The sequence below is a fragment of the Zasmidium cellare genome (genome assembly GCF_010093935.1).
Source record: "Zasmidium cellare ATCC 36951 unplaced genomic scaffold M409scaffold_8, whole genome shotgun sequence".
Classification (NCBI taxonomy): Eukaryota; Fungi; Ascomycota; class Dothideomycetes; order Mycosphaerellales; family Mycosphaerellaceae; genus Zasmidium; species Zasmidium cellare.
In genome coordinates this window covers 328,265-352,551 of record NW_022986952.1, presented here as the reverse complement: position 1 = coordinate 352,551, position 24,287 = coordinate 328,265, and the positions used below count along the sequence as shown (strand labels likewise).

General features: G+C 51.6%; 11 protein-coding genes across 11 annotated transcripts; 7 read left to right on the top strand and 4 right to left on the bottom strand.

Moving 5' to 3' along the window:
• Nucleotides 1-254: 254 nt before the first annotated feature.
• M409DRAFT_51830 (uncharacterized protein) lies at nucleotides 255-2,039 on the top strand (the record flags this gene model as incomplete). Its single annotated transcript, XM_033811918.1, has 2 exons — nucleotides 255-458; nucleotides 519-2,039. The coding sequence occupies 2 exons, from the start codon at nucleotides 255-257 to the stop codon at nucleotides 2,037-2,039; spliced, it is 1,725 nt and encodes a 574-aa protein (XP_033670952.1).
• Nucleotides 2,040-2,457: 418 nt separating this feature from the next.
• On the bottom strand, nucleotides 2,458-3,611 carry M409DRAFT_51829 (uncharacterized protein; the record flags this gene model as incomplete). The annotated part of the gene is made up of 2 exons (XM_033811917.1): nucleotides 2,458-3,020; nucleotides 3,077-3,611. 2 exons carry the CDS (start codon nucleotides 3,609-3,611, stop codon nucleotides 2,458-2,460), a joined length of 1,098 nt encoding a protein of 365 aa, XP_033670951.1.
• A 2,778-nt stretch (nucleotides 3,612-6,389) lies between these two features.
• On the top strand, nucleotides 6,390-6,734 carry M409DRAFT_19669 (uncharacterized protein; the record flags this gene model as incomplete). Its single annotated transcript, XM_033805038.1, has 1 exon — nucleotides 6,390-6,734. The coding sequence occupies one exon, from the start codon at nucleotides 6,390-6,392 to the stop codon at nucleotides 6,732-6,734; it is 345 nt and encodes a 114-aa protein (XP_033670950.1).
• A 437-nt stretch (nucleotides 6,735-7,171) lies between these two features.
• M409DRAFT_51828 (uncharacterized protein) lies at nucleotides 7,172-7,675 on the bottom strand (the record flags this gene model as incomplete). The annotated part of the gene is made up of 1 exon (XM_033811916.1): nucleotides 7,172-7,675. One exon carries the CDS (start codon nucleotides 7,673-7,675, stop codon nucleotides 7,172-7,174), a length of 504 nt encoding a protein of 167 aa, XP_033670949.1.
• Nucleotides 7,676-8,564: 889 nt separating this feature from the next.
• M409DRAFT_64433 (uncharacterized protein) lies at nucleotides 8,565-10,088 on the bottom strand (the record flags this gene model as incomplete). Its single annotated transcript, XM_033816079.1, has 1 exon — nucleotides 8,565-10,088. One exon carries the CDS (start codon nucleotides 10,086-10,088, stop codon nucleotides 8,565-8,567), a length of 1,524 nt encoding a protein of 507 aa, XP_033670948.1.
• Nucleotides 10,089-10,840: 752 nt separating this feature from the next.
• Nucleotides 10,841-13,072, top strand: M409DRAFT_64432 (uncharacterized protein; the record flags this gene model as incomplete). The annotated part of the gene is made up of 2 exons (XM_033816078.1): nucleotides 10,841-11,253; nucleotides 11,668-13,072. 2 exons carry the CDS (start codon nucleotides 10,841-10,843, stop codon nucleotides 13,070-13,072), a joined length of 1,818 nt encoding a protein of 605 aa, XP_033670947.1.
• A 474-nt stretch (nucleotides 13,073-13,546) lies between these two features.
• M409DRAFT_64431 (uncharacterized protein) lies at nucleotides 13,547-15,396 on the top strand (the record flags this gene model as incomplete). The annotated part of the gene is made up of 3 exons (XM_033816077.1): nucleotides 13,547-13,893; nucleotides 13,948-15,173; nucleotides 15,227-15,396. The coding sequence occupies 3 exons, from the start codon at nucleotides 13,547-13,549 to the stop codon at nucleotides 15,394-15,396; spliced, it is 1,743 nt and encodes a 580-aa protein (XP_033670946.1).
• Nucleotides 15,397-15,884: 488 nt separating this feature from the next.
• M409DRAFT_64430 (uncharacterized protein) lies at nucleotides 15,885-17,909 on the top strand (the record flags this gene model as incomplete). The annotated part of the gene is made up of 1 exon (XM_033816076.1): nucleotides 15,885-17,909. One exon carries the CDS (start codon nucleotides 15,885-15,887, stop codon nucleotides 17,907-17,909), a length of 2,025 nt encoding a protein of 674 aa, XP_033670945.1.
• A 2,498-nt stretch (nucleotides 17,910-20,407) lies between these two features.
• M409DRAFT_19664 (uncharacterized protein) lies at nucleotides 20,408-21,031 on the top strand (the record flags this gene model as incomplete). Its single annotated transcript, XM_033805037.1, has 4 exons — nucleotides 20,408-20,533; nucleotides 20,587-20,677; nucleotides 20,727-20,817; nucleotides 20,881-21,031. The coding sequence occupies 4 exons, from the start codon at nucleotides 20,408-20,410 to the stop codon at nucleotides 21,029-21,031; spliced, it is 459 nt and encodes a 152-aa protein (XP_033670944.1).
• A 448-nt stretch (nucleotides 21,032-21,479) lies between these two features.
• On the bottom strand, nucleotides 21,480-22,481 carry M409DRAFT_19663 (uncharacterized protein; the record flags this gene model as incomplete). Its single annotated transcript, XM_033805036.1, has 1 exon — nucleotides 21,480-22,481. One exon carries the CDS (start codon nucleotides 22,479-22,481, stop codon nucleotides 21,480-21,482), a length of 1,002 nt encoding a protein of 333 aa, XP_033670943.1.
• Nucleotides 22,482-23,268: 787 nt separating this feature from the next.
• M409DRAFT_64429 (uncharacterized protein) lies at nucleotides 23,269-24,236 on the top strand (the record flags this gene model as incomplete). The annotated part of the gene is made up of 2 exons (XM_033816075.1): nucleotides 23,269-23,542; nucleotides 23,620-24,236. 2 exons carry the CDS (start codon nucleotides 23,269-23,271, stop codon nucleotides 24,234-24,236), a joined length of 891 nt encoding a protein of 296 aa, XP_033670942.1.
• Between the last annotated feature and the right edge of the window lie 51 nt (nucleotides 24,237-24,287).

The window sequence follows — 24,287 nt, the reverse complement described above, 5'->3', positions numbered from 1 at the left end:
GATGCTACATGCTGTGTCTATCTCCAAGCTGCAGTCGGTCGAGTGAGGATGGTCCCGTCTGGCTTGACAAAGTCTTGGCAACGGCTACATTTGCGCTAGCGGCCGAGCTCTTTTTTTCGACGATTTGAGCTTCGGAAAGTCGACTTGCACAAGACCACCCACCTCCCATCACCGCATCCCACGGAACATCCATCGCCGCCAGTTCCTACACCCCAATAATACTCGCCGCAGTCTAGCGGCACACACGCGACAGGATGACGCTCTTCATCCTCACCGAGACTTCTGCGGGCTATGCCCTGCTCAAGGCCAAGGACAAGAAGCTGCTGAAGAAGGATGATTTGGCCAAGGAGACCGAGACTGCAGAGGGTGTCTGCAGTCTTCTCAAGTTGAAGCAATTTCACAAGTTCGACAGTGCCAGTGCGGCGCTGGAGGAGGCTGCGGCATTGACAGATGGCAAGGTGCGAAATTGAGCTTTGAAGATTTCGTGTGAAGCATCAACTGACAGATGAACGTTATAGGTCACGCCAACCCTCGCCAACATGCTCAACTCGATCAAGGAGGAGAAGAAGGTGTCTCTTGCTGTCGCTGACCCCAAATTGGGCAACGCGATTGGCAAGCTCCCAGGCCTTCAAATCACGCCCGTCTCCGATTCCAGCACTGCCGACCTCTACCGCGCTATTCGAGAGCACCTCCCTTCGCTCATTCCAGGACTCATGCCTGAAGACCTCAACACAATGTCTCTCGGTCTCTCGCACAGCTTATCTCGGCATAAGCTCAAGTTCTCCCCAGACAAGGTGGACACAATGATTATCCAGGCTATTGCTCTACTGGATGACCTCGACAAGGAGCTCAACACATACGCTATGAGAGTCAAGGAGTGGTACGGCTGGCACTTCCCAGAGATGGCACGCATTATCAACGACAACCTGGCATACTCCCGCGTTATCCTCTCCATGGGCTTCCGATCAAGCGCGAGCAACACTGACCTCTCAGATATCCTCCCCGAGGAGATCGAGGGCGCCGTCAAGGGTGCTGCTGAGGTCTCTATGGGTACAGAGATTACCGACGAAGATCTCGAAAACATTCAAGCGCTCGCCGAGCAGGTCGTAGGCTTCACCGAATACCGCCAACAACTTTCATCATACCTGTCCGCACGTATGCAGGCCATCGCACCTAACCTTACAACACTCGTCGGAGACCTTGTTGGCGCTCGCCTGATCGCTCACGCCGGATCCCTCATGAACCTTGCCAAATCCCCAGCATCGACCATCCAGATCCTTGGCGCCGAGAAGGCGCTGTTCCGCGCACTCAAGACGAAGCACGACACTCCCAAATACGGTCTCATTTACCACGCATCTCTCATTGGCCAAGCATCTGGCAAGAATAAGGGTAAGATCGCTCGTATGCTTGCCACCAAGGCCGCACTTGGTCTTCGTGTCGACGCTCTTAGCGACTGGGGCCAGGCTGGCGAGGGCGAGAAAGAAGAGCCTACCGAGGAGGAGAAGGCCAGTGTGGGCAATGCAGGCCGTGCCATGGTCGAGAGAAGGTTGCGAGGACTGGAGGGCAAGCCACTCAAGGCGAACACCGTTGCGATTGGGCCTCAAGGCCAGAAGCAGGAGCAGCCTGGCAAGTGGGAGATCAAGGAGGCTAGGAAGTACAACCCAGATGCGGATGGTCTTTCAGCAGACGCTAAGCCCCAGCTCACCAACGGCGACGCTTCGTCGAGCAAGAAGCGCAAGATTGAGGAGGTCTCGGAGCAGGCTGAGGCGGGCGACGAGGAAGACAGTGATGACGATGACATGGACGTGACCAACCTCGTGAACGGCTCTGCCAAGTCATCAAAGACTGAAGACAAGGAGGCGAAGCGAAAGAGGAAAGAGGAGAAGGCGGCAAAGAAGGCCGAGAAAGCTGCAAAGAAAGCCGAGAAGGAAGCCAAGAAGGCAAAGAAGGCCGAAAAGGAGGCAAAGGACAGCGGTAAGAAGCGCAAGCATGATGACGACGAGGAGCCCAAGAAGAAGAAGCACAAGAGCAAGGCATAGGAGGCGTGCTCCTTTGGTGGCTTTCTCGTGTGTTATGCATTTTGCTCTTGGCGTTTGGACGGCCGGATGATAGTGGGGTTTTGGAAGGCGGAAAGTTATGTTCGGCGCTCGTGGCGTACCCGATTGATGATGGGTCACAGGCTTTTCTGTCTCATGGCGATGGTCGAGGAGACCTGCTTGTACATTTGCAACGATGTGGAGAGGATGCTGCAGCTGTGTACAGTGTGGTGGATCCAATTGATGAAACAATGCTGCATCGAATGAAACTGTATCAATTCAATCCTCTGGCTCTTTTCCTCTCGGCCCTTCATCCGTGGTATACTACTAAGACTGTTGAAAAACGCCCACTGTGCCTTCTCCTAGCACTGTCATGCTCATGTCTGACGTGTGACGGTCCCCGAACGCCTCACTACAAGCATCACCCCATCCTCGACCGCTGAATCTCCTTAAGAAACTGCAGAACAAGACGGCAGCACTCCTCATGCGCGGCCTTCTTCCCAAACAACCTCTGCACCTGGCCATGAACCCCCGCAAGCCTAGGCTCGTACCGGATATCCTTCTCAGCGAACGTAGCAGACTCGTCCACGAAATGCCCATCTCCGCGGACGGTGTCGAACTTGGGCTGCGAGAAGCCCAACTTCCGGGCGAGATCGAAGACTTGCTGCGCGGCGGATTCTCCGGCTGGTTGCTTCTCGGGGGCGTCGCCGTCGGTCATGGCGTCTGGGTCGGGCGGTTGTTGTTGTGCGGAGGACTTTCGCCTCTTGGTGGGGAGTTCGGACAGTTTGCCTTGGGCGCGGAGCCATTTTACTGCTTCCATGGCGGCTGCCTTCTTGGCTGTGTCTTTGCGCTTGAAGGGGCCGTAGGATGATCCGAATGAGGGTGTTGGACTGTCGATAAAGGATAGTGCGCATTTGAATGATTGCGGCTCGCTTTCTTCGACGATGTAGTCGGGGTAATCCATTTTGTGCTGCTGAGCGTAGGCTTTCATGTTGTTAGTAGTGATCTTCAATCTCCAGTGCTTGAAGAGATCGACTTACAGTTGATGATGTGCAACCAATTCTCGTCCTCGATACCGACCGGTATCGATGCTGTGGCGCTCTCAAGGTCAGAGCTCTTACGCTTCTTGCGACCACCGGTCTCTCCTACGTTCTTGAACCCCATCTCGGACAACTTCCCCAGAGCAAGCCTGCACATGGCTTCCTTGGCGTCTCGCTGAGAAGCATAAGGACCAGCTTTGTCGAACTGCTGGCCTTCCACGAACAAGGTGACGTCGAAGCAGCCCTTAGCGACTTCTTCGAACCTGAATTCGTGGCTCAAGCCTCGTCTTTGGCACTCCGTGTTGAAGATCTGAGTATCCTTGCCATGGTTGCGATCGAGCCTTACCGGGACTATATTGCGAGTCGGCTGAGGAGGAGACATCGGCTTTGCAGGCGGGGGCGTGTATGGATTCTCCTTCTCCCAAGTCTCGATAGGCATGAGATCTAGCTTGCTGTTGCTGCTGAATGTGAAAGTTGAGTTGTCCATCTCGATGTCCTGGAGCATGGGCACGACATTGTTGCTGGGATGTGCCATTTGGCGAAACGGAGGAGGAATGTTTTCTAGGCCACCATGGGCTTGCAGTCTTGCTCTCGTTCGTTCAGCCGGTGTTGCTTGAGAAGATCGAAGTGCTCTGCTCTGTTCTTTGCCTGCCGGGTGTTCCGCATCAGGACACGGTCTATTTAGCGCGAGCAATAATACCGCGTCTGCACACGTCGGAGTTAGGCTTGTGAATACACGGTGTGTGCAAGATTCGACAGCGTACACACGTGTACAGCCACAGTGTCCACTGATGTGCACACACGCGCGTCGGTTCTGTTTCGGATAAGTGGTTTGCCCACTACCCCCTACGCATATCTACTTGGGAGGTACCTCACAGCACGTGATTATTCGCGCTATGTACACAGTGGATTTGCTCCAGAAAGTACACACACTCTGTGCCCACAAGCTTGTGGCCACTTACACAAGGTCCCTGGCCACTCCGACTCGGAGTTGCCAGGTATCCACAGGCTGGTCAGCCCAGATTGGGATTCTGAACAATCTGATTCGCTGCACTCCCTGAATTCTGTGGATGTTTGGGGAGTCTACTGTGGATATTTGACCACTCCGATGCTTGTAGACGCTGTAGGAAAGTACAAATAGAGGCACGTTCCCTACAGAAGAGCGAGATTTATGATATTCCTAACATGCAGATCTGCACCGTAAATCGCTTGGGCCAAGACAACGCCGTTGTTACGCGCGGGATTTTGACAGACAACTAGGCTCTAGCTCGACTCGATGGACGCTGGGTGAGGATTTAAGAATTTGCCTAATCCCCTTAGCATCCCAAACGGTCGCAAACTTGAAGCTCTTCAGACAGCGTTGTGACAATCATATCAACGCAAAGCGCATTCTTCTACTTGGATTTCTCGAAAGCCGCAAAACAACAATGGCTGTAAACATGCTCAAAATGCCAGCAGGGCTTTCTAAGCCGGACACGATCTTTCGCAATCTTCGACGAATCACTTCGAACTGGAACGTCATTGTATTCATCGTCAATCCTGCCTTTGCCGGGCTCGTCTACATATATCTCTGCTTGCACCTTGCCGAAAAGAGCATTCTACCTCCTCGCGCACGATTCTTTTTGGGATTCATATACTTGCTCTTCAGTTGCGGATTGATGTACGCAACGAGCGAGGATATCAAATCTCGCTTGCAGGAAGCTGGACATACGCAGAGAAAACCCCGAGGGCGGGTGCTCAACCTCTTGCTCAACTACATTATTTGTGGAGCATGTTTTTACTGGGTCCAAAGTTGGGATACGGCTCGTGAACAGAGCGGGTTTTGGACTTCTGTGCACATCGTGGTCGGTGGACTAAGTCTCTGGTTCGGTCTGTTTTTGGTACTTCTTGGGCCAACGGTATGGTTTACAGTGCCTGTCGAAGGTGAAGAATGAATCCGGAAACGAGGTGTTGTAAAGGAGCAAGAAGGACACCCATGCGTGGCTTCGCGTCCTGAGTGTCTCTACACAGTCGCTGGGAGGTACTATCCTTCTGATCGAGCGAATAACAGTACCCTCGTGCGCATCCTTCTGAACCCCAGTTTTCAATCTAAGCCATACCGCAAGGATACCTTGACTCAAGTGGGACCCCCGCGCCTCGCTCTGGTGTATCCGTCGTGGCCGCTATCCAGTCCATACATCCAGGGTGATAGTCTAACAAGCGGCTTATGAATGTGTCGCTTCACAGGCTCGATGAGAAATGACTGGAATAGGTACATGATTACAATAATGGAAGGTGTTGGGTGAGAACTGGGATAGAGCTTCTGGAACGAGTAAGAGTTATTCAAACTTGTACAAAGGAGTGACTACATTCAGACAGTTTGGCAGGCGACTAGTATCACCACCAGCAAGAAACCGCGCCCATGTTTGCCAAGGCCGTTTCCAAAGCAGTTTATTAATCTTCCCTGTTTGATCTTCTTGTCTTGACACCATTATTAGCAGCCGGAGCAGATGCAACTGTCTCCACCAGATATCGGGAGCGGGCATAGAAATATCAGTGTCAGGGTCACTGATTGTAGCAGATACGAGCAACGGGATGAGCGCTGTGATGAATTTTGAGAAATGCATTTTGGAACGAGTCGTCTTCAATGGTTCTGAGTCAAGAAGATTGTTGAGGTGGGATATTCCTTGAGGTTTGATCGAGTTGAGCTGTAAGTCAAACATAGATGTTCTGGCTGGGCCTTTATGTTTCCTACCAAGTTGTGGTCACTGCATTTTTCTGTCTCGATGATGCAACCACGTGACATAGTAAGATGCAGCGTGCAGTACTATCGTAAATGCCTCACTCTCATGTCGAATTGTTATGTTTAAATTGCTATGCTCTTCCGAAATTGACTTCAATTCGCCAATCGCTTTCACATGTAGCCTCGGCTTCTCTACTGAACCTGCTCAGTAGGTATGGACTAAGCCAGTAAGGTTACAATATGATGTTTGCTTAACCTCATCGCACCTGTCTAGTGTATGGCACAGTAGTATACTTCATTAGAGCTAAGGGCAAAACGAAAAACTAGCTATGACAGTCCTAGCTCCAATAAAGTACACTACTGTGCCATATCTAGTTGATTGCAATGAGGTCAGAAATTTACATCATTAAAAAAGGAGAGTGAATGCAGTTGCTAGAAAACATAAAGGCCCAGCCAGAATGGCGATGCCCCTTCTCGACTCAGCTCAATTGAAACCCAAGAAACATTGCATCTACACAAACTTCACGACTTACACGGTAGCACATCTGCTCTTCCACCTCGAGACTGTCTGTAGCTAACTTCCGCACAGCTATGAAGCCATCTGTTTTGATCAGCACGCTCCTCGCCATCTTGGCTAGAGCTGCCCCTGCACCGGTGCCGGCTACAGCTGACGAAGACTACACCGTCACTGTCTACCAAGACAGTGCCTGCACAGTCTCACAGTTCTCCAATACGTTTTATACCGACGAGACTTGTTACCAGGTGCCGACGTTTGTTCGCGGCAAGTACGTGATCTTTCGGTACACCTCGAGCGCACCTGGCGCTCTAGAATTCTACAGCAATGAAGGCTGCTCAACTCCTGTCCATGAGGTTTCTCGCGGAGCAGGAGGGTGTACCGAGATGTCTGACGTAATCGCATCGTTCGAGAGCTTTTGATTTGGATGTACGAGAGAGGGGAAAGAAAGTGAATAAAAGGAAGCGTGTTATGTGACGAACGGCAGGTGGCCAGACGACGAACGCCTTGGCAGTAAATGACTTACTCAAGAATCGAATGTAATGATACTGCGAGGTAAAGTTCTTGCAGCCCTCTTCTACGTCTGTCTGTAGGCCCTAGGCTTCTGCCCGCCGTTGTTGATTCACGCAACCAATGTACAGATTGTTCATGATGGTAGGTGTGTCTGATCGATTTGGTGAATCGAAGCTCTCGTACAAAGGACCCGAGAGCTGAAAGTACGGGCAACGTGGGAGCAGATCGCGGCTTCTAGACAATGCCAGTTGCTGATTGATACCAGGGTGTGTCGGGAGTCATCCGACAAGGCTCTTGCGTCTAGTCAGTCTTGTGGAATTAGTTGATTAGTCAAAGTTCCATGGCGTTATCTATTATGGAGTAGTCGAAGCAATGACATGGAGGTGAGGTGAGATGAACGAGATGAAGTGCGGCTGCAATGCCAAGAAGCTTTAAGCTGCATCTCTGCTACTAGCCGTTGACTGCTGCTGAGCTTGGACTGCAAGGCGGCCTCGGCGGAGCCAGGGGGCGACGAAGTTGTTGTCTTGCAGAATTCGACACCTCCTGCTCCGTTCTTTAAGTCTGTTGGCAGTTTACCGTATTCACCAGTCCGCGAAGAAGTGCCTGTGTCCTTCACACGTGGAGCGTATGCGCGGATCGACACATGAGGTCCTCCTGCATGGCGGCTTTGATCCGATGCAGCTGTGGCACCAGCGCCGATGCTTGTGCTGTGGGCATCTTCACTCCCGTCTCGTGAAGGCACCGAAGACGCTGGAATCAGCTGTCCATTATACGGCACCAGCATTGCAGATAACAGCTCGTCGATGGCCGATTGTTGCGAGGAAACCGGGAAGTCGCCGTGGCGGTCCATCGCCCAAACGCGTCGCGTCCCCGGAACTGGGTCCGCGACCGAGCCAGAGGGAGTGATATTGGCAGCGGGAGAAGTGTTGATGCAGAACGAATGATGATGGCAAGGAAAGGTGGAGATCTCAAAGGCAGACGCGGCGCCGCTTGCTAGGCATCGACACCGTCAGGGCATGAGCGACCTCGACGAGATTCGGTGAAAGCGGGCGTTAGCCGTGAAGCGTGAAAGCTGAATGAGATTGGTGTTGATGTCAACGATGGCGAGAAACACCCCTCATGAAACGTGAAAGCAATCTGATCGACCGAAAAAGGAAGGGACGATTTGGAAACGCACAAAAGCCGGCTTCACCTGCACTTCACTCTCCGCCAAGCTTCACATGTTTTCACATCACCGCTGTGAAACGTATGGTATTGAACTGGCTGTGCATCTACTAGTGTCAGAACTATCTAATCACTTCTTCGGGCTTCAGATTCACAGGCTCCATGTTCCATGCTGTTCCCTCTTGAGACCGGCTCAAGCGTCAGCATCAACGTTATTGGGTCAGCTCTCGTCCATCTTCAGGCGAATGCATAGAATGCATCCAACATTGAAGCGAGCCCAGTTGGAAAACTTGTTTATGCAAGGGCGTTGCCACAGTCTGAAGAGGAAAGGTATGCGCCGCGAGCGAGGTCGCGGAAGGATCACCTTTAAGTAAGGTCGATGAGAAAAGAGGCGCAGGAACAAGGTCACCACAGTGGGGTTGCTAAACGAGACTCCTCATATATAAGATGCACGATGCTGCCATTCCGACTCCCAAAATTTAGGGTATTCACTCATAAACTCGTTACCATCATGCTTTCCTCCCGATGCCATGCGAAACCTCTAGCAAAGACAGAAAGCCTCATATACCCATCGCTCACTGCTTGCCCGGCTGCCCAAACTCTTGGTACTTGGGTGGCGCTGAAGACCCAAAGCCTACAGGCTGGTACGACTCTTGTACCGGCCGGAAGCCACCTTTGTCGTTCGACACGCCCTGAGCGCCTTGCGCGTTCTTGATGTCTTCTTCGGGGACCACGCCGCCATCACCACCTCCAACGACGATTTCGCCGCCGCCTCTGACTTTACCAATGACCATGCCCTTAGCGACTGATTTGATGACCGCACGGCGAGAAACACCGGCGACGTCGATGTAGACGAGACCGACATTCTTGACACCACCAGCAAGACCTGCAGCGATCGATCCCGCTTCCTCGCCGTATCGATGTCCGACCATATGGCTCGCCGCTGCACCACTGGTCTCCAGGAGAGTCTTACCGCTCGTGGCAATGCCGTCCATGACGGTACTGAATGCGATCATTGACTTGTTCAACAAGCCTGGCTTGTACTCGTCCTTGGCGAGAGGCTGACCTTTCTCGTCATAGCCTTTGTGTGATCGGTCCTGTTTATGGCCCGAGGCTTTGGCGGCAATGTTCTGGACGGTGTTCGTAATCTGCCCGACAGTCTTGCTCGACAAACCTGCGGCGCCGCTGGTGAAGGTGTGGACTTTCCTCACGCGCGAATGTGCGGCAGGTGAGAACTCGAGCGGCTTATCGAGCGGCTTGGTTTTGCTGCTAAAGTTCTCTGCGCCGCTGGTCATCATGTTACCGACGTAAGAGCTGCCAGTGACAATCAGCCGCGAAGCCGTCGCAGCCCGTTGGACTATGCTGCTGTCCTTGTATGCAGGATGCTTGGCCATGCGCAGATAGTCCTCTGACACTGGACGCACTTCGATGCGCTTGCCATCCTGGCTGACCTGAATTTCGACAGGATCCTTGGACCCCGCCTTCAATTTGACGTCTTCGATGACTTGTGCGTCGCCTCCTAGTTCTCCAACAACGGATCCGTCATCTTCATCGATCAACACGATTTCTCCATGCTTCCTGCCGGTCTTGTCATCGACCGCGTACTTTCCTCCAGGTGCGTAGTCGGAAGGATCGTACTTGCCCTTGAAGCTGGGTCTCGAAGGCATCGGAGGCCTCGCGCGCTCCAAGAAGGCGGTGCACTGAGCCAAGATGGTCTCAAAGGTGTCAACGTCTTCCTGCGTCACGCCGTAGCCTATTTGTGGAAACTCGATGCGTGTAAAGACGCCAGCGTTTGGGCCCATATCCCATCGCGGAATGAGGTAGCTGCTGGGCGGTTGGTGGTAGATTTGTGTCGTCGCTGGTAGGGGGAGGTCGAGCTCTGGTGGTAGATTGAGGTGGAGGTAGAAGTCTTCATCAGGGGCGTCGTTCTGAGGAGTCGTGGTGCTGAGGTCGGCGAAAGGCGAGCTGGTAGGGACCATCAAGAGCGAGAGCGTCTGTGGGCCAGATGGGGTGAGCTCGTGCTCCTGGCCATCTTGAATGTGGTATGCCTTGATGCCCTTGATTGCGTAGAGCAACTTAGGATCGTGGTGACCGGCCATTGGTTTGGATTCGATGTGTTGAATCGTTAGGGTCGTAGGCTCTGTGCGTGACGTTTTGTGTTCAATTCGTAGGACTGCGGGCTGTCAGGGAAACAGCGAACCAACAAGGGAGTGAGAAGGGCCGTCAATGTCAGCGGTCAAAGAGAAGTTGGCACAGAAGAAAAACAATTGCGTGTAGACTCTCCCCCCGACCAACTTTTGAAGCACAAAGACGTGCAGCTCTCGTGCCCCTCCACTCGGCGCCTACATCATCAACACAGCCACGATTGCTTGTCTTGGCGACGACACGGCGCCTGTGTAACAAATCGAGTGGTCGTTCTCGCGCCCATGGCCCATCGACGCGGCTACTGCACCGCCACCGCTCTCGTCTCGCTGCAGGTGATATCCTTCTTGGACGCCACCGTCAGATGAATGGTGTTGGGGAGAGGAAGCGCGAGCGCGAGGACGTGTAAGCGGCCAAAACTCACTGAGCCCCACATGACTCGCGCGAATCGCGCTAAAGATTTACGGAATCCAATGTCACTTCGCATGTGACTTTGCTTTCTTCAAATCCCACTTCCATCGAACAGATCCATCAACACAAACAGCTCCAGTCCCTCTTACGGACATGCCAATGCTTTACACATCAGCCCACAGACGCAAAGTCGAAGGATTTGGATGGTCTCAACCCGCTCCGTGAAGGGCAAGCGCAAAAACAAAAACACACCTCCAACGGCGGCGAAATAAGATACCGAGAGACCAGCAGACCGACGATGCCTGCTATCTCACTAGGACCTCTGAACAAACCGCTTCGGTTTATTCGTCGACAGCTGCCTCCTATCAACTTCATCACGATCCATTACCTCTACTTCATCTCGACATGCCTGGTCAGTGCCATCATCCTGTGGGGCTCTGCTACCCCGGCGCATAGCCTGGCCTTCATCGACGCTCTCTTCCTGGCTGTTAGTGCCATGACATTGGCTGGATTGAATACAGTCAATCTTTCGACTTTGAACACGTTTCAGCAATTCTGGCTCTTTCTTCTGATCATTCTGGGCTCTGCTATATTGGTTAGCAGCGTTGTGGTGGGGGTGAGAAGGGCTGCGTTTGAGAAGAAGTTCAAGGATATCTTCGAGAACCGCAAACACAAAAGGGATCGAAGCTGGTCTAGACGTGGACGAACGTGGTCATTGAGCAGGAAAACCACTGAGGTTCAAGAGGGTCCATCTCCCAGCAACGACGGGAAAGACCACGGCGACTCGCAAGAAACGAACCACGAAAGCGATCAGATCGTAGGGGAGCGATGTGTCACTCCTCCCGCGCGGCGAGGCGCACCTGAAATGAATGGTGTTTCTAGTGAAACTGGCGAAAAGCTCAATCTCGATCGTCCAGACACTATGGAAGAACAGCCCGAAGAAGGGGGCTTGCAACCTCACACCTCCGCTTTGCAATTCAGATCTGACACTGTTTTTCATCGTCATCATGGCTCGCAGTCTCCGGTGTCGACAAGACGACGACCTCATGCCATGTTCAATGTTCAGGGTGTTGGCGCAAGGCCTTCGGCAAGCCTGGATCTAACGACCGCTGGACGACCGCCCAGCACAGTGCCGTCTGTGCATCCTGCCAGCCAAGGCGACATCAGTCGATACTTTGAGAGCATGGAAGGGTGGATCTCGAGGAATAGTCAATTCCACGGACTCACTGACAAAGAGCGTGCACGCCTTGGAGGCTACGAATACCGCGCCGTGAAACTGCTCTCGTGGTTGGTCCCAGCCTACTTCGTTCTGTGGCAGCTGCTTGGCTGTCTTGGTTGCGCTGCATGGATTGCCAACAACAGACCTGACAGTGCTCGCAGCAACGGCCTGAACCCTTGGTGGGTTGGCGCATTCAATGCCGTGTCTGCGTTCAACAATTCGGGCATGAGCCTTCTCGATGCGAACATGACCGCCTACCAGACCGGTTACTACTTGCTCATCACGATGAGTCTCTTGATCTTAGCTGGCAACACGTGTTACCCGATCTTTCTCCGTCTTATCGTTTGGACAATGTATAAGATTGTGCAGCGTTTCGAAGATCGATCTGAGGATTGGCGTGAACGAGCTCGCACGCTGAAATTTCTACTCGACCATCCTCGGCGCTGCTACACAAACTTGTTCCCCAGCCAACATACCTGGTGGCTGCTTTTGTCCGTGGTCACTCTCAACAGCATCGACTGGGCGGCCTTCGAGATCCTCAATATCGGCAACGAATACATTGATGCATTTCCTGTCGGAGTTAGAGTCATCGATGGGCTTTTCCAAGCCTTTGCCGTTAGGAGCGGTGGTTTTTACGTCGTCATCATTCCAAAGGTTCGCATCAGTCTGCAGGTCTTGTACGTGGTCATGATGTACATCTCGGTCTATCCAGTGGTCATCACCATGCGCAACTCGAACGTTTACGAAGAGCGCTCGCTAGGTATCTACGCCGACGATCAACCTCAAGACGAGCAAGCCCGCACTTCTCGACAAACTGAAAACCCAGGATTTATCCGCCGCCTCACCGGACATCTCGTGGGCGGCAATCCTGGTACAAAAGAATCCAACGGCACCTTCGTCCGCCAACAGCTCCGCGCCCAGCTTGCACACGACGCCTGGATCATCGTCATCGCATTATTCCTCATCATGATCATCGAAGTCAGCTGGTTCGACCGCGATCCCGTCAACTTCAGCGTCTTCAACTTCCTCTTCGAGATCGTGAGCGGCTACGGCTGCGTGGGAATCTCCGTGGGGATTCCGTGGAACTCGTACAGTTTCTGCGGGACGTGGCATACGTTGAGTAAGCTGATCTTATGCATCGTTATGTTGAGGGGACGACATCGTGGCTTGCCTGTGGCCATTGATCGCGCAGTTTTATTACCCGGGGAGGACAATGAGCAAGCGGAGGAAGACGATGGGCGGATCAGGATGGCGAGGACGATGAGTCGTGGACGGGCACTGGAATCGCCGTTGCCGCGTGATGCAGTTTAGGGAGTTCGATGTTGTGAGGACTGTTACTTGAGCGTTGTGCTTGCATTGATTCGGACGATACCCCAAACGCGTTGTTTCGAAAGTGCTGATAGTATATATAGTCGACAACTCCTCCAATGTACCGCATCCAGAGCCAAGGATGGATCGCGTCATGTCAGCAAGCAGCCAACCTACCAAAGCCTGTTGAAGCTGAAGGTTTCTCAGATCCCGTTAGCCTTGTTGAGCCCTATCCCTTGACCCCTAGAATGGAACGCTACTTTTTCGTTCTATAACAGAGACCCAGCGTGAGCTACAGCTCTACTCAAGCTGCACTACAGACGGCCGAGGCTGACCAAGTAACGTTTACTGATCTCCCCATAGCTCACGCCTTTCATTTCCAACATCCTAGATCCACATTCTCTTCCCATCGTTACTACTGCTATTCGCTAACTTCACCCTCCCTCCACAAAACTCATCTCCAAGAAAATTCAAACCATGGACCAATACCCCCCCGGCCTCCTCCTCGAAGCCGAATCCTTCACCAACCTGGGCGGCTGGACCCTCGACTCCCAATTCCAACTCACCATGGGCTCGCCCTACCTCCTCGCGCACGGCAACGGCACCCCCGTCGCAGACGCATCCACCGCAATCCCCATCCCCGAAGCCGGCGACTACAAAATCTACGTCCGCGCCAAAGATTGGGTCCCCGGCCATGCCCCGGGGAGGTTTCAGGTTCTGGTGGATGGGAGGGGTTTGGAGAGGGTGTTTGGCGCGGATGGGAGGGATTGGAGTTGGGAGTTTGGCGGGATGGTAAGGTTGGGGAGGGGGGAGGTGGAGGTTGTGTAGAGGGATTTGACCGGGTTTTGTGGGCGGTGAGATGCGGTGTTTTTTACGAGGGGAGATGGGACGCCGCCGGAGGGGGTTGATGGGGAGGCGATGGCTTGGAGGAGGTGGTTGCGTGGGCTGCCTGCTGAGCCTGTGGATGGAGGGGCGTTTGATGTGGTTGTTGTTGGTGGAGGGTTTGTGGGATCTGCGGCTGCTTTGACAGCGGCTCGGTTGGGGACTCGAGTCGCGCTTGTGCAGGATCGGCCTGTGTTGGGAGGTAATGCTAGTGTGGAGATCGGTCTGTCTCCTAGGGGTGAGCAGGGTGGTCTGGTTAAGGAGCTTGTCCAGCGACATGAGGATGGTGATCTGGTCGCTTTGCGGTTGCTCGCGGCGGAGAAGACGGCGACAGTGTTTCTCCACCATACGGTGTACAACGCTACGACCAGCGGTTCAAAGATTGTGTCTGTTGATGCACGAGAGGCTCGTACAGGACGCGAGATACGTCTTTCAGCTTCGACGTTCATCGATTGTTCCGGGAAGGCGATTTTTGGGGACTTTGCCGGCGCAGAAACGCTCTTCGGTCGGGAACCTCGCTCAGAGTATGGCGAAAGTCTCGCCCCGGTTCAGGCCGACAAGATGCATCACGGCAACACAGTCTTCTTTCGAACCGGCGAAGCCGATCATCCTGTACCATTTCCGCCTGTTCCCTGGGCGACAGAGGTCGCTCTCGACTATGCGGACCTCGGAGGACAATTGATCACTCCAGGCTTCGAAAACGGTCCAGGGCCTAAGGTCATTCCCGCTGATTGGAAGCCTGATCCCACCGTCTACCGTCGCATGTACAGACCACATACGCACTACTGGGAGTACGGCCAATGGCTCGATCCCTACACTCAAGCAGAGCACATCCGCGACCACCTACTCCGCGCCATCTACGGCACTTTCTCCAACGTCAAGACCCTCGAGCCTGAGAAATGGGCGAATCTCCAATTCGAACATGTCGCCTTCGTACCTGGACAAGGGGAGTTTCGTCGGTATAAAGGACCTCACATCTTGACGGAAGTCGAGATTCGATCTCATCGTACATTTGAAGATAGTGTCGTGCAGAATGGCTCAGCGTTTTGCTTGCATTATCCTGGCCATAAGAAGTACGACTTTCGGCTGAACCATTGGGTTTGGGATGAGCGGGATGGGAAGCCTTTTGACGTTCCCTTTCGGTCTTTGTACTCTTCGAATGTTGAGAATCTGATGATGGCGGGGAAGCATATCAGTGTTTCTCATATTGTTGGATCTTGCAGTAAGTTTTGCTCATATTTGTATCTGCTATTCAACATTTTGACGAGTCTGCAGCCAAGTTCATGGGTAATGGAGCGCAGCATGCAATCGCAACAGGTGTGGCAGCGCATCTTTGCACGAAGCACAAGACGACACCGGCGGGCATCTACGAGCGTCATTTGACGGAGCTGCAGAGTAAGGTGGCGGAGGTTGCTTCGCCCAGTGGCCAGCGGAGTCATCTGTAAGCTCACCGGAGCAGTGTCGACTGTAGGGAGAGTCGTGATCAGTAGAATAGGTCAATGTCCTGCCATTGAGGGACGGACGACGGGTAGTGGCGCGCGAGGGCCTTGGAACTGCAATCAACGTATTCCCAGCTGGTAAGCGAAGATGCCATGTCCTCACAATACCGTCTTGTCCATTGCGCAGTCGCAGGAAGCATTGCAAGACCAGAGAGTGGATTACTGGTGCAAAGGAGGAGAAATTGGAGTGAAGTCGCGAGCGGTGGTAATCGATAGGGTCTCGGAAGCAGCCGATTGGCTAATCTAGATGGGTGCTAGCGTCTCGCGGAAAAAAGTGCATGTGCTGATAGGAGAAACGCGAATGTTCAGTCGTGTGCCATCCCATCTTGACGTCTTGCCTTCATCGCCTTTCGACTTTGTATTAGTATTGGCTGGTCCGGATTCACTCATTACCAGACGGCGATTCTGCATGATACCATTGACGGCTTGAAGTCATGCGCAGAGCCTTCCAGACCTGTTCAAGGTCCATACCTCGCTCCATCACTTCCCTCACAACCAGCCGAGCAGCCCAGCAGTGTCTGAGGAGTTCGCCCACCACACACAACGCCGCATCACGAGCACCTCTCGCAATCCGAAGCCTACATCAAACGACAAAGCTTAGACAACAAGCAGCCACACAAGAAGCTGAATCGAGCGCTGCAAGTGGCAATGCGACCATCACGAAATTTGAAGAGCTGGAGCAGAAGGGCATTGTTCACCCCAATGTCGTTCGCACACTTACAAAAGAGATGGGCTTGGAGACAATGACGGAGGTACAGACTGCGACCATCAATTCGGCATTGAAGGGCACCGACATCATCGCTCAAGCGAGGACTGGAACCGGAAAGACCCTGGCCTTCCTGCTTCCCATTCTGCAGCGCATCATTGACGTCGATCCCAGCCTCGCAAATCGGACCGGAGGCAGACGAGGGCCTAGGACGACGGCAGACGATATTCGAGGGTTGATCATCTCGCCAACGCGAGAGCTGGCAGAGCAGATTGCGACGGAAGCTAGGAGGTTGACGAAGAACACTGGTGTCATCGTGCAGACTGCAGTGGGTGGTACACAGAAGAGTGCCGGTCTTAGAGCAATTCAGCGTGACGGATGCCATCTGCTTGTGGGCACCCCGGGCCGACTGAAGGACATTCTCAACGACCCGTACTCGAGAGTGGAGGCGCCAGACCTTTCAGCGCTCGTCTTTGACGAAGCGGATCGACTGCTGGACCAAGGCTTCTGGCCAGAGATTCAAGAGATCATGCACCGACTTCCGACCTCCGCCGAGAAGGATCGCCAGACTTTGATGTTCTCGGCTACTGTTCCAGCGGAGGTCGTTGACCTTGTCCGACAGACCCTCAAGCCAGGATTTCAATTCGTCAAGTGTGTCAGAGACGATGAGTCTCCAACACACGAGAGAGTCCCACAGAAGGTTGTGAGACTCAATGGCTTCGAGAATGCGCTGCCTTCATTGATCGAACTCTGCACGAGAAGCGTCGAGGAGGCCAAGAGCGGAGCCAGCAGACCGTTCAAAGCCATCGTCTATTTCCCAAGCACAGCAGAGGTGTCTCTGGCCTCAATGGCTCTGGAGAACCTCGCAGATCCCAACGCCGAGCGCGATGCTTTTGGCGGTGGATCCGGTCGCTCGCACCCTCTCAACCCAGCGCGGATTTTTGAGATCCACGGAAAGCTTACGCAGGCGCAACGTACTCAATCATCAAACAGCTTCCGCAACTGCGAGTCTGGAATTCTGCTTTCTTCGGATGTCACCGCGAGAGGAATGGACTTCCCGAACGTCACTCATGTCATCCAAGTTGGACTGCCCAGCAGCCGTGAACAGTACATCCATCGTATTGGTCGCACTGCCCGTGCCGGAAAGGAAGGTGAAGGCTGGATCATACTAAATCCTTTCGAGACGTCAGAAGCACGAGGCCGCCTCAGAGGACTACCTCTTCAAAAAGACGAGTCGTTGTCCATCCCGTCTTTGGACTTGACTCGCGCAGCAGATGTTCCGGCCCAGGCTGGCAAGATCTTGGGCATGTACCAGAGAGCGATCCAACGAGTACCGATGGGCGAGAAGGCCAAGGTGTACCTTGCACAGCTTGGTGTTCACCAATTCGTATCCCGGAAGGAGCAACTCATCCAAGCGATGAACAATCTGTCCCAATTCGGCTGGGGCTTGAGGGAGCCCCCATCAATTTCACCTGCGCTCGCTTCGAGGCTTGGTCTTCGTAACCTTCCCGGCGTGCGGATAGGAGACGATCGCCCTCCAATGGACCGAGGACGCATGGGCGACAGAATGGATCGTGACGGCGCATTCGGGGGCCGCAGTAGTGGCGGACGAGGAGGCTTTGGCGGACGGAACGACTTTGGAGGACGAGGAGGAGGGGGTGGAGGCTATGGCAACGACCGACCCTCGTACAGAGGCGGCGGCAGAGACCGGTTTGGAGGCCCGAGAGCGATCAACGACGACCCATTCTCATGATTCTGATGTCTTGTGTCGATACCTCTTTACCGCATGGCGACGGCGCTTTTCTGGGCTGGGATGTCATCAAGGTCGGCGAACCTCGAGGGGTAGAGTGTAAAAGTAGTGTTTCAGTAGAGCGTGTGCATTAGAACAATCTCCAATCAGATACTCATCCAAGAAGTCGATGCCAGTGGAAACCGTTCATCTTCCATAACAATGTCACTACCGTCCGACCTCCTCGCTGCCGTGGTAGGCAACTCCGACGCGAATGAAGCTGCTCGGACTTAATCTAATGTTCAAATCCCGTGCCTGCCACGGGGCTAGAAGGCTGAAAGAGACGGGAACAAAGAGTTATTGGCCGAGTAATGAACAGGATTACTAAGCCACGAGCTAAACGTCTAAAATCCTTACTACTGTAATATAGTAAGATAAAGGAGCGAACGTACCTAAGGTCGTATTAAGTACGATATAGGAATTTTACCTACTTTAGTAGTATTCTATAGCTAATAGAGAAGAGAGTCGAGGAAAAAGTACTAATACGATCGTAATTTAGTCCTTTTGTTTCCTAGAAATATATAGGATTTTAATTACTTACTCCTCTTAATATCGCTACCTAGTAAGAATTCGTATATATATAGTTATAATTATTATATATATAAGCCGTCTAGTTACGCGGAGTAATTAGTAATTCTTTTACTACGTATAACGGTAGTAACCGTCTAAACCTAAAATATAGAGTCGACCGACTAAGAACTTATAACTTAAACCCTCGGGTAGCGATAGTAGGTAATATAGCGCCCTACCTTTTATATTACTAAGACTAAGACTAGTAGTCTTCTATAGTACGTTAGTCGGCCTAAGAACTAAGTTACCGTAGGCCCTAACTAACGTATATTTACTTTATATATACTCGTACGATATATTAAATCGGCGGGATACTCGAAATTAATATTTTCCTATTATATCGATATAGATTTATATAATTATAGTACTAGTTTAGCCGATTAGTACGAGCGCGTTAGCCGCTTTACGTCGTTAAACTACGCTAGGAAAGCTAGCTAGAGCTAGAAGTAGACGATATAGATACTAAGTTAAGTTAGATAGTTCGATAGATCTTCGGGTACTAGAGTATACTTTTCTCTCTCTATAGGACTAAGCTACTTACTTATAGAATTAAGTTCCGTTATACGCTTAAGTCTATATATAGTATAGTAACCCGATATACGTACTTTTCTAGGTAGTATACTTAAAACTACTACCCTATCCCTATAATACCTAACTCCTATACGCTCGCCTCCCGTAAATATACTATTTAAAGAAATTACTATTTTAGCTACTTTATAGCTCTCGCTAGTAGCTTTCCTACTCCTAACGCTACTCTAGACTTTTCTAGGTACCTTTTATATATTAAGTATAATAAGGCTTACGATATAGTAGTCCGCGATACTACTCTAGACTTTCTAGGGTATCTATCCTATATTAAGTACGATAAGACTCGTAATAATAAGTAGTCTCGATTATAGCTCTTCTAGTCGAGGCTATAAGTAAAGTAGTAGAGTAAAGGATTTAACGTTATAATCTAATTAAACTTACTTACGTTCGTAGATTATAGTCGCTTATAATTAAATATTATATTATTTAAGTGTTTCTAAGCTCCCGCCTAAACGAATTCTATTAGCTAAAACTCCTATTATCTAATTAAGTTTATACTTTTTTAACCTATTTAACTCTAACTAGTTAGATTATCTATTTTAAGTATTCTAGATATAGTCTTACTAGATATATATTAGGCGTCCCGAACTTAAATACGTTACGATATTAATAATATCGTCTCTATACTAGCGAGCGATACTTAAGCGACCCGACGTTATATTCGATATAACTATCTCGAATAAAAGTATACTTTTTAATCTTTCCCTAGGTATACTCGAACCTATTAGAGTATTAATCGGAATCGAAAATCTGTACTTTACTACCCGCGACACTCCCGTCGTTTCTTGTATTAGCTATACGACGAAAAAAGTTAAAAGTAGTAGAAAGCTAGGATTAGCGAATAGATTTAGAAACGACTATATTATTACTCTCCGATAATAACGAACGAACGGACTCTAAAGTAATCTTTAGGCCTAAATTACGCCCTTAGTATTTACTTTAGGTAATATTATAGAGTTTAACTACTACTAATGTCCTAGTCCTAATGTTTAACGTATACTACTGGCCCTAGGGCACCGTAAATGCATGCTTCAGAATACACTCTCACTATTGTAAGTATCCCCCCCCCCCCTTTTCCGCTAGTAGTCTGCTTATCTACTTTCTATAGCCCCTGGGAATGATTTCATCGACCGCGAATACAAGTTGATACAGTTCAACGGAACTCTGGATTTCCCGTCGCCATATAGAGGTCCGCCCTCTCCAGCTGTAGATGATGCATAGCAGAAATTGATCTACAGTATGTTACCCGCCCAGAATGTCACCACACCTACTGCAATACGCTGATGACTGCGATAGTCCCGCCTATGGCGTTAACCAAGGATCAAGTTACGAAATCGAAGTTGAGACTGGACTCCGTCCGATACCCTCCTGAGATCGGCGAAGACCTCTACATGGCTTCACCCGAAGTAACCCATCAGCTTCACTGTCTAGTAAGAGCTGCGATATATGAACGCCAACGTGACCAGCAGTTAACGCCCTCTAGAACTTTCTACGTAAAGCAACATACGGAGAATACTACAAAGACAAATCTGGAGAATGGACTGATAGCCCCGCTACGACCCGAATCCACCTGGGTAATACTGCCCGTCAACATGGTTCCAGGCAAGTCTGACTCGGAAACAGATCACTGCATTGAGATGCTTCGCCAAGTTCTCATGTGCAACGCGGACGCGGGGGTCCTCACTATGAACTGGGTTGAATCGCATTCACAACCGTATGATAGCCTCTCGGAATCAGACTCGAGGATACGGCAAAGCTAACTGCGCATGCATTACAGGTACCCCAACTTTAACACATGGCACAAGTGTCGCAATTTTGACAGCGTCATGGACTGGGTGCGTGGTTCGGCTCTTCAGCTCGAAAATTCGGAAAACGCGACCGTTTGGCCGCAAGTTCCAGGTTCTGTTGTTCTTGCTAGACCACCGTAGCAGAGTGCGACTGCTCATAGTTGGGAAGCATCGCTGAATCGATGAGAAGCTTTCTTGTCTGAACTTGGAGAAGTCTGGAAGTTGGTCGATAACGTCCAGCATCGTTCTGCCACTCGTCTCAAATCTGCGTCGCCACTCTGACCGCAGAACGAGTCCTTGTTGATCGCACTGGTTTCTCGTTAGGACCAGCGTATCACAACTTACAACCAGCTGTTCGTTAATCAAGCGAGATTGGCGCAACGGATTCGCCATTTCCGGTAGTGAGAAGGTAGTGTCACGGACTTCGACATTGGTGATGCCTGTCTGCTACTGTTTCGCACTGGCTGCTGTCCCCAGACACTGGCTCCTGATCCTCCTTGACTTTTGGTTGCGCGAGCTATGGCAGCACTCAAGAGGCTAGCGCACGAGTTTGACGACGTCGACATGGTATGGCAGACGACGAAATACTCTATTGCGGTCGTTGGGCGATGACCAAGCGGAAAGCTGTTCTGTACAGCGGATTGCTGGTGAGTACAGCCTCATGACGCCTCGTGAAATCTTCGTAATCCGCTTCATTGGCAAGGAGAGCGTCCGCGCTAGTACCCCCCAGATTGTTGATGGCTTGAGGAGGCAATTTTTCCAGGAATCGCGAATACTGTGGGGACGTGCGGACCTTCAAAAAAAGGGGCTTCAAGACCCCGTATGCCGTGGAGTGCCATTGATAGAGAATGTCATCGATTTTGAGGCTGCCATCGGCTTGGCGGGTCACCGGATTGCACCAGTACGCAACGTCGCGAACCCATGTAAATCCGGCCTGATGAAGCCAACCTGCAAGTCTCACGGCTGTTTCGGGATCCAGGCCCATGCCACTGTATATGGCATGGGTAATGACCAGCGCTTCGGCAACTGTCCGATCGTCCGAACGACCGGTATTGGAGTTGATCATGTCGGCTTCGAAGAGTTGGACATATCCGCCAGGGCGTAATAGATTGAACATCCTTCTGATATACGCCGCCCATTTGCCATTTGGGACTGCACTTATCATCATGCGAGAGTTGATCAAATCAAACTGGCCAAATTGCTCGGTCAGCTTGCTCATTCCAACTTCATCGTTTAGATCAGTCACTTGGAAATGCACTGTTGCGTATGCATCCTCGTGGCCCTTCCAATGTTCGTTCTCCGCGATATCGATACCAACAAACTTGACGGGTGCTGGGACGTCCATCTCTTTCAATGTTGCTGCAGCCTCGTGACACCAAATGCCTGTGCCGGTTCCGATGTCAAGGACTCGACGAATTTGGCCAGATTGGATGGCAGAACCCAGTGCAGGGCTGAGTAGATGTCCGTCCACGACATGACGGAAAAAGATGTGCTGTCGATCGAGGCGCTCTGCCTCGCTGGCCGAGTGTCCCATCATGTAATTGGATCCATTTTCATGCTTGGTCGACGAAGCTCTGGAGCCTTCGGCCATAATTAAGAGTGGTTGGTGCAGACTTAATGTGAAGAGGAATATTTCAACTGTCCTGGTCGCCTCGCGAAGCAGAAGTGGATATGCTTCATTAGGTCTCCATGGCGTCGAAAGCAATGCTGTCTCTTCCACTTGCAAAGCGCTACTGGCCGGGATTCCTAACAAGGAAGTCTGCAACGGCCACTAGATCCACCGCGTATTCGGTGTGTGGTAGGCACGTGATCGCGATACTAGAAATAAGGCATCGATCTTGCATTGAAATTTTCTACGACGTAACATGCTCTCCTTAGCGAGTGGGAGAGGGGGTATAGTATTCTAGTGTTAAATTAGTAACACACAAAAAGGTCTTTAATACTTTATTACAGATAACGTTTAAGATATCTTATCAACTACACTATATACCTATAGCCCCAAATCTCATCTCATTTCAGCTGTGTAATGCGAAATTTTTGGACACATTCCGATTATCTCATACCATCATAACGTAAAGAACTTCTCTACCAACTGCCGTCTGACATCCCCGCACAGCTTCCGTCCCACATTCCACCGCAACCAGGGAAGCTCCAGCAATCGTTGCGGCTAAAGCGGAGCAAGCAGCCAGCAGAGACCAGAAGCACCGTAGGATTCTTCCCACCGCAGGTAGCTATAGCTACAAGAATCTGCAAACACCGAGCAGCGGCGAGGGAGGAGAAAAGATTACATATTCCTCAGACCGTCGTTGGCTTTTCGAAGGACTGTTCAACTCCATCACCACTTTCGACCCATCACAAGCGGAAGAAGATTCATCGCTATGGCACCAGTCACGGCTTGGGACCGGTTGGTCCGATACGTTTCTGCAAAGGATGGCAAGGTCAGACTCGGCGAGCCCATCGTCAGCGACTCCAAACCGGACATCGATGCCCTGGCGCAAAAGGGCGGGTTGAAAGTCAAAGTCCTCGAGGGCCCGAACCCCATCGAAGCAAAGCAGACGGGCGAAGAGGACGAAGTCAAGACGTTGCTGGGTCCGCTGACGCCGCAGGATGTCCCGATTGTGAGGTGTATTGGGTTGAATTATAAGACGCATAGTAAGTCTGTTGATCAAACCTCCCATTTTCGTCAAAGGCGAAAAACTCCCGTGCTGAATTGTGTTGATGTGATCTAGTCCTCGAAACCGGCTTCGACCTCCCCACTAACCCAACCCTCTTCCTCAAATCCTCCATGTCCGTCGCCGACACGCGCCAGCCGGTCCCCATCCCACCCCTCGGCCAGCCCAAATGCGACTACGAAGGCGAACTAACCATCGTCATCGGGCGCGACGCCCTCAACGTCTCCGAAGCCGACGCCCTCGACTACGTCGCGGGCTACGTCTCCGGCAACGACGTCTCGTGCCGCGACTGGCAGATGGACAAGGACAAAGCGGGCATGATGCCGCAGTGGTCCTTCTCCAAGTCCTTCGACAAGTACGCGCCGCTGGGGCCCGCGATCGTGTCGACGAAGGTGCTGGGGGATGCGAAGGGGCTGAAGTTGCAGACGTTTGTGAATGGCGAGGAGAGGCAGAGCTCGAATACGAGTGATTTGTGCTTTGGGGTCAGGCAGCTGGTGAGCTTTTTGAGTACCGGGCAGACGTTGCTTAAGGGGAGTTTGATCATGACGGGGACGCCGGGTGGGGTGGGCATTGGCATGAAGCCTGAGCCGAAGTATTTGAGGGATGGGGATGAGGTTGTGGTGGAGATTGAGGGGATTGGGAAGGTGGTTAATAAGATGGAGTTTGTGAAGTAGATTAGATGTAGGGTGGGTGGTGTTCTGATGAAGGTATATAGATGTATACAT